At 41.7% G+C, this 8,625-nt stretch overlaps 1 protein-coding gene across 3 annotated transcripts in view; it reads left to right on the top strand.

Annotated features, from left to right (window-relative positions):
• The window catches only part of ARHGAP20 (Rho GTPase activating protein 20), a 100,361-nt gene extending 91,986 nt beyond the window's left edge, over window positions 1-8,375 (top strand). For all 3 annotated transcript variants that reach the window (XM_019525316.1, XM_019525317.1, XM_019525315.1), the window contains 3 exons: window positions 1,257-1,446; window positions 3,567-3,681; window positions 5,504-8,375. In XM_019525316.1, coding sequence (XP_019380861.1) covers window positions 1,257-1,446; window positions 3,567-3,681; window positions 5,504-7,251 — 2,053 coding nt within the window. In that variant the 3' untranslated portion in view covers window positions 7,252-8,375. The remainder of the gene's footprint in view (window positions 1-1,256; window positions 1,447-3,566; window positions 3,682-5,503) is intronic.
• Window positions 8,376-8,625: the final 250 nt, after the last annotated feature.

Here is an 8,625-nt window from a genome sequence, read left to right as displayed (position 1 = left end):
GGTGTGAGTATTAAGCAGGGAAGCTGATTTTTCTGCCTGCTTCTCTTGATCCTTGCTACACAGTACAGCAGCTGTGACATTACTATTCAGACAGCTGTGGGAGTCATTTGACTTAATGGCTTATTGTTCTTTATTCCACAGGTACCTAATGATCATCTCTCATTTTTAATGTTCTTGACGTTCCACTAATCAAGCTAACCTTTCTTAGCGCGATTTTGCCATCTGCTAGCTGCTCCTAGAGACTCACAGTCCTAGAGACTCTTTTGCTCTTTTCAAAATCATAGATCTACCTATAGAAAGCTGTCTTTAATAGCACCTAGGATTTCAGCTTTTCTTAAGCTGGAAAGACAGGGTAAGTCAACTGAAGATTAGGCTCTCTGCTCTTTGCAAACATAAACGTGGAAACATTTGTTCTTCATTCTGCTTGTCAGAAACAGGGTGCATATTATTTTCTGGGGTGTATTGTATGCGATTAAAATAGGGCATTTGATAACTCACATTTTCCCCCCCATTTATCTCTAACTTCAGTGACTGTTTTGAAGTAGGGATTCACTTGTGATTGAAATGGTGGAGCCCAGCAAGGTGGGAAGCCCCATTGCTGAGAACATTAAAAATAGGGGTGCATCTACATTGCCCCAAGGGAACATCCTCAGAGTGTCTTCATTACCCCAGTTCCAGATTTGGAGCATCCAAAATGGGAGTGGGATTGGGTGGGCAGGGCTTGGTTCTTGACAGCAGTCTTGAGAGCACTACAGAGGCAGTGCAGACAGTCTTTTAGACCAAGCAAAATAGTAGCATGTCATAGGGAAGAAATTATTTTATGCAAGCAGAAGAGACTAGGTGATCTCTTAAACAAGGGCCTTGCTGATTCACACACAAAGATAGGGCGATCCAGTATTAATAAGTGAATTTTGTAGCTAAGTGAACAGAAATTAGCAATTACTTTATCAAATAAAATAACTGAGCATAGGTTTAATTTATTCTTAGAATACTTCAGTGTACCTGAGCAGCTGTTGTGATTTTTCCTGTGGAAGATGGAAGCCATTACATTTGAGTAGGAAACTTCTCCACACCATTTGCCATTTTTCTTCTGAGAAGATACTTCAACTATAAGTCATTTCTTCTTGCATTCCCCCTGCTTCCAATTCTGTAGTTCCATTATTTTGTGTCCTTGCATGTGGAGAATGCTCTCTTCCAGCTTTGTTTTTGTCAGGTCACTAATTAATAGAATTACACTTGTGTGTGCGTCTTCTCAGGCTAATGGAGCAGCTTCCCAGAGCGAATGTGGTTCTCCTGCGCTACCTTTTTGGCGTATTGCACAATATAGAAAAGCAATCGGAAGACAACCAGATGACTGCATTTAATCTAGCCGTGTGCATTGCCCCTAGCCTGCTTTGGCCGCCGACTCCCTCTAGCCCTGAAACAGAAAGTGAATTCACAAAAAAGGTGAGAGAAGCCACAATTTTGTTAAGGCCGGGCTGTCCACTTTCAGAACGGCCAGGGCCGCATATTTCATAGACCAACTCCCCAGCCTGTATGTTCATTGGCTCCTCCATTGTGCTGGCAGTGCCCCTGCCCTTGCCCACCAAGCAGTGTGAGCACGACATGGTTGCCTTCCAGCTCTGTGCTCTCTGGGCCACACAGCCACATCCCATCCCACCCGCAGGGAAAAGATACAACTTGAGGAAGGAGCAGGGTCCAGGAAACCATGGTAACAGCAGCAGCTTCCATAGTGGTAGGTGGAGTGGTGCCTGGGCAGGAGCCTGGGGGCTGCAAAATAACACTTCATAAACTACATGAAGCCTGTGGGCCACCAGTTGGACAGTCCTGTGTCAACGAATCTCTGTATTCAGCCAGGCTAGTTGTTTTGTAACCAGTAGTGATCATGCTTAGCACTTTTGCAGGGACTGGGGCTTCTTTTCCAAGTACTCTACAGATATTAATTGATTTGTCCTCACAGTACTTGGGGAGAAAGAAGGGGATGGAGATGATAAACAAATGTCCATGATATGAGCAATGTATCTGAAGAATCATGGAGGTGAGGAGGTGAACTTTAATTAAGATGGTCCCCAGGCTGTATATGGTAAGCGGGGAGGTGGAGAAAATGCAGAGGAGGGAGACTGCCAGTGTCTGGACCTCAGTGGGTGCGTCTACATGGGATGCTACTATGCAGTAGCAATGAGCTACTGCTCAGTATCTTTTTGCAATTGCGCAGTAGTGCCAGTGGGCTTTAACAATGATGGAATGCTATTGCGCAGTAGTAATGAGGTACTGCAGAGTAGCTCGTTGCTAAAGTGCAGTACCATGTGAAAAAGCTGTGTGGTGACAGTACTGCACAGTAATGCCGGTTACTGCACAGTCCCTGCTTGTGTAGTTGCAGCCAGTGAGTAATGGCTCCATGTGGAAGATTCTCAAAGGCAGTAGCTATGAGCTAAGGTTAGGAGGACCAAGCACCATCAATCTACCCAGCTACTTTGTAGGACAGCAGTGCTGAAAATGGTAGGATCAGGTGCCACTGGGAAGCTATCAATAAAGACAATGCTATGGACAAAAGAGGGGGAAGGGGAGTATGGAGGAAGAAGCACTGTTATGGGAAATGTGTGAGGCAGTTGCCTAAAGAGGAAAAATGGACATTTGCAGAAAGCCTGTTCATCCTTAGGAGTTGAATTCATACCCCAGGTGTCTGTCACCAGGACACTGGCTAATTTCTTAGAAATGTGTGAGTTGGGGTAGTTTGTTAGGGTTTGCTGAGCCATGAAGGAGGCAGGATTCCTGGGTGAAGCAAGTGCAGTGCCACCCATTTCTCTTCTGCATCACCTTCCCTCTCCGTGTCACCAAGCCCTTAATTTTCCAGTGTTGAACCCCTCCTTCAGATTGTGAACCAGCCTGAGAGTGCCAGGTTGTACTTGGGAGGCTTGGCAGTGGATGGGGGAGAACTGGGATGGAAGTGACTGCATGCCAGAACTAGCAGCCAAGAGTTGGGGTGGGAAGGGGAATGAGGCCCAAAGGGAGGAGATAAGGAGTTATCTGGTTCTGGTTGAAAAGGGCCAGAGAGTTGAGATGGTCTTGAATCTGTGCAGATGAAAAAGCAGCACCTACAACAGTAGTGAGAGGGGCAGTGCCAATGTATACTAGATAATTAGTGTGTCTATTCTGCTTCTCTTAGTGCAGAGTCCTTTAGCATTCTAAGGGTTAATATAGGCCCAAAGAAAGGATGGCTTTTGTTTCAGAAGGTGTACCTGCTTGGGAACAGTTGGGAAATCCATAATATTTTGTATTGTTTCCCTATTCCTTTTTCAGTGTTATGGTGAGGTGATTGGCATATGTTCCTGCTACTGTCCCTGCTAGACCTGGTTTAGATCTGAGTACTACCTGGGTTACCATCACACAGGCTGTTGTAAGACCAAGACTGGGGCACCATATAATATATCAACACAGTGCCTGCAACATGATTTCCATGAATATTTGTGTTGGTTTGTGTTTGCTGCTGATCTATGTAATGAGTTTTGTTTTCAACTCCAGTACAAGATCTGAATAGTGATCTAACTGCCACTGCTTTGTTGTAGATTTCCATTCTGGTGCAGTTTCTAATTGAAAATTGCTTCAGGATTTTTGGAGAGGAAGTGACTTCCCTCTTTGGGGACATGCTGATAACATGCAACAACACGGAAGATGGCTCAGGTAAACCATTGTGTTGTCTGTGGTAGGTAGCTCAACCCAACCAGTCAGCAAAGCAGATAGATCTTAAGGAAGGCTGTTTTTCGCCATTCAGGCATACACATTTGTATGAACTCTTCTCCATTTCTCCCATGGATAGTGATTCTTATCTGATAAATAGGAATCCCACGATAAATTTAAGCACACAACGCGGACCATACCATTCTCACCTTTATCAGGAATCCATTGGTTCTATTTCTAAGTGACCAACCCTTACACATTTGCTGGAATGGTCCCACGTTTGGGGGTTTGTTCTTGCTGTTCCTGAAGGATCACTGAAGTAGTACTTTTGTCCAAATTTTGAAAATGAGAAGTGAATTGGCTATTGCTCCTGCCGCAATAACACATTCTTACACCATTGCACCAGAGTGAATTAGCTCTGCCTAAAAGCAGAGCTTACCCACAGTCCTCACTTAGCATAGCTGTGCTAACCAGAATTAAAAGTGGCACAGGCTACTTTTCTGAAGGTTCGTGGTGTGTCTGGAACACAAGTGTGTTCCAGTTTGTGATCCAAAAGTTGGTCACTGTTAAGAAATATGCCCCTCGACTGTGGCATTTTTGCACCAAAAGGATATTTTCCACATGTTTGAGACACTCAAATTCAGGATTGAATACTGCCTATGTTTAAAGTCAGATATCCTACCATTTCAGGATTGGAAACAACTGTTCAGAGGGGGGTAGCTCCCCTGGTTTCCAATATGACTTGCAAATTTTGCTTCTAGGAAAGACGTGAAATTTGGGTATTAAAGCGGTTTCTGAAAGTGTTATTAATTACGTCTTCTTCAAGCCCCATACACATAGTAAAGCAACATTCAGTAAAGACAGGTTAGAGACAAACAACCACAATACCAGTTTGAAGGCTCTTATTTAAAAAAAAATTCTGAGCAGCATTTCTGTAAGAATAAAAGCTACATGTACCGCATGCAGTATGCGCAACAGCCTCACCTGAATGTTTTATTGGCATTTTGCATGAGTTACACAACTGGCTGTGCTATGCATTAGGGATTATAGCTGTCCCAGATCCCACAGGTGGTTCTCTCTGGTGTAACGTGACTAAATTCCTTCTTCATCTATGCCAAGGCAAGCGCATCTGGCTGCAGTCTACTTTTTAACCTGCCACTGAGATGAGAACTTGCCTTACAATATAGTCAGTAAAAAAAATCTCACCTCTGCATCAAAATGTTAAAGGTCTGCTCAAGCCAAACACAGTCCATGAGGCTAGCGTAGCTACAGCATGCCAGTTTCTGTAGCCAGCTGCGTACAAGTGATACAGCCTATGTCACATCCTGCCACCTTTATCTCCTCAGACTGAGCAATCAGGTACCTATTTAAAGTTGAATCAACTGGAGGCTGCCTTCAGCACAAGTTCAGAGTAGGTCTCCTACTCATGAGTCTTAGCAAGGCATGTTAATATGACCTGCCTTTTTATGTTCTGTCCAATTTTTTTTATACACATTTATAATATTACTTAGAGATGTGGTTGTCTAATAATGTATTACACTTGTACTAGTCCATACACTAATGTAAAACCACTGCTGACACAGCATTTACCCACATGGTTAAGTGCTTTGTTGATTTGGGGCATAACAGGACTCATTTCTATTATTCCATTTTAAAATTGGGAGAATTCTTCTGAGACTATCCTTTCTCCAAGTGTCTTGTCTAAAAAGTCTCTACAAGGCAAGTGGTTACCGAAGGAAAAGAGTATGTTTGAAGCCAATGAAACAGTTTGTCATCAGCATTGTTTAATCATAGATATCCTAATGTTTATTTAATCTTCTTACAGATCTCTCTTCCTTTCACCTGAATGATTCTTCATATGACAGTTTGGAAAATGAGCTGAATGATGATGCTGACTCTTCATTTAGTGACTTGATCAAAAAACGAGGTCAAGATAACAGGAGCAGGGACTCTGTCTTGACGCTAAGTGATTGTGACTTGGACCAGCCAGAAATTGAAGAGATTCAAATTAAGCTTCCACCCAAGTCAAAGCCTGTAAGAATTTCTCCTGGTTTACACCACAAATCTTCATCAAAGGATCACTCTGAAAATGAGCCTCTTTGTTCTGATACGCTAGGCTATTCTTCAGCTGTCCCAGATGCTCTCAAAAACTCAAGAAGGCACAGACGCTGTTCAGAGCCATCCATTGGACTTCCCACCTCTAAGTTAACCCATCTCAATGAGTGTCAGGATAACACGATGCGAAAAGCCAGCTGTGATGCTGTCTTATCTCATGTAGATGAAGACTATCTCAAGCAGCTGCGTTCATTGCAGATGGAAGGGCAAAAGCTTATTAATCAGAGTTTGGTAATGGGAATTGATGTTGGTCGGAGTAGCATGCGAAACCAAATGGGTGAAAAGAAAGACTTAGCCAATCACCTCCTGCCACCGACCCCACTGAGATTAAACATTTGCTCAAGAACTAGCTGTTCTAGTTTATCTTCTCCTGGAACATCTCCTTCTGGGTCCTCAATGAGCTCTTTGGACAGCGCTTTCTCCCAGTTTTCAGACTATTCAGTTTTTACCCCAACCGAGACCTCCTCTCCTTTGGACTGTGGATTTCAGTTTCAAAAGAAACCTGGAGACCTTTCTCCTGAATGCAGCCCTTTCTGTGGCATACGCCAAGGTGCTGGAGTCAGCTCTTTTTCTAACCAGGCTAGCAACAGCAGCTCAGTTTGTGTTAAAAAAGAGAGTCTTGAGTGGCCTCCTCAAAAGAGTCCTGTTACTCTGCATCCCAGCACTTGGTTAAAAAATGGGGCTTCCACAGTGAAAAACTGGACTCTCCGAAAAAAGGACAAAGCATCTAAGCAAGAAGAGAAGAAGAAGACAATTATCAAAATCACTTTGGAACCACATGTGGACCCTTCAGATCCATTAGAAGATAATCTATGTCAAGAGCAATGGCAGATACTGAAAGCACATGTATCAATGGAAAAAAATACAGCCACAGAAACAGTACAGGATGACACTCCTTCCTCCACTCCTGGAAGTGGGCAGCCATCCAGTGCTCCATTTTGCCCCACAGAGGTAAAAGACAAGAGACTTAAAGCCTTGGAGCTGCTAGCTGAACAAAGTAAGGAGGAGGAAGAAGCAGAGGAAGAAAACTCTCAGCTTTTGTCACGTAAAAGACAGCCATCCAACCCAGTCATCAAGTGCCCAAATCCAAGTGCTGAAGATGCTCCTGAATTGTGCGCTGGACATGAACTTTTCATCAAGGACAGTTTAAGTAAGACTGCAATGTCCATGGAGGTAGATGGCCAACAAATAAACTCTGAGAGCAATAAAGCTTTGCTAAGCACTGAATCAAAATCTATTGATGATGAGTCTGAAAGGGGTTTCTGTTTGTCTCTAAAAACCACAAGGGCCGTTGATGGATGTTTGTTTAAACCAGATGTTGATAAATCTCATCAGAAAGTGGAGGCAGGGACTGACACCGTGATCCAAATTAACAAGGAAAGGCTAAAAAAGCATTGCAGCGATCCCAAGTTTGAAGAGATTGACCAAAGGATTTTTGCAGAAGAATCTTATGTTTAAAATCACTACCATAAACAAATGCCTTTGGAATTACTCTCTGATCAGCCTAGGTTTCATATTCCAAGAGGATAAATTTCATTGGGGAGTTATAGGATTCATATTGTCATCATGAACTTTAAGAGAGTCACTTCCCCACATAATTTTTAATTAAAGATTGCTGTCCTAGGATCCGGAAGCGCTTGGTTCCAAAACAGTGACAAGTGCAGTAGAGTGTTTTGTCAAGAGGGGAAACTGTATATCCTTCCTGTATTAAGTGTTGTGGATATAAGTCTGTGTCCTCTGTGGTTTTGATGTAGTAGGTGAAGCCACCATAGATGCCATACCTGTGGTATTAATACTACCGTTTTTAAACTATGATGGTTATTACTTTCATTGTCCTCCAAGAAATAAATGTAGTACTTTTTTATTGGTTTACAAGGTATCTCATTAGTTCCTATCACCTCTTTCTCTTAGCACATGGAAAAAACAGCATATGCTCAAAAAGGAGGAAAGCTAAATACCGAAGTTTATATAACTCCCAACTCTCTGTATTTCATTTATTGTGCTCCATTGGGTGTTCTGTTCATGTTTAAGTTGTGAATAGTTTATTAATTTTGCTGTAAAATGGCATTATATATTATTGCAAGCAGAACCTATGTAATTTTATGCGCCATCTAAATCATCTTATAATATATTAAAAGTAATGCATTATCTAAAATGCTTTGAGTTTGTATAATATATCTTGATAAATTTTGCTATTATATATGTTCTGAAATAAATGTGTATTTTTGTACTTGCAGAAATTGCTGCTAACTTTACAAGTTTTGTTTTTGTTGTTACGGCACTGGTGTTGACGTGTATGCATTCAATGCTGTATACTAAATAAAATTCATTCCATCATTAAGTTAACAAAAATGAGGTTTCAAGTAACTCTTCAATTTGTTAATTTTGAAGTTGTGTATATTTACCATGGATGGGTTGTGAAGTTTAATGACACTTCTTAAAATTATAATTTTTCTTTCTCTAGGTTGTGATGCTAACGTCCTACTGAGAACTTTTTTTTAAATTTGGTTCTTTATGAAGAAACAGTAGGCTTTCATTTTGGTAAATAAAACTTGCTGCAAGATAAACACAATGCAATAGTTCTATAGGTGTCAGTTTTGTAGGGTTTTTCTGGAGAAAAGAGTCTCTGAGATTTCAAGGGGAATTTTGCATGAGAATGGTCAGTAGAATTTGGCTTTTATATCATTCATATTAATTTGGAAAATGTCTAAAATAAAGTAGATGAAATTTAGTAAGTTCAAGTGCAGTGTGCCATGCTTAAGATGGAACAATCAAACATGCAGATACAAAAAGGGAATTACTGGCTCGGTTGCAGCCTGGATCTGGAGCTTA

This window comes from Gavialis gangeticus, unplaced genomic scaffold (genome assembly GCF_001723915.1).
Source record: "Gavialis gangeticus isolate Ggan-Ray unplaced genomic scaffold, GavGan_comp1, whole genome shotgun sequence".
Taxonomy (NCBI): Eukaryota; Metazoa; Chordata; order Crocodylia; family Gavialidae; genus Gavialis; species Gavialis gangeticus.
Note: the sequence above shows the minus strand (reverse complement) of the source record. Positions and strands in the feature narration are given on the sequence as shown.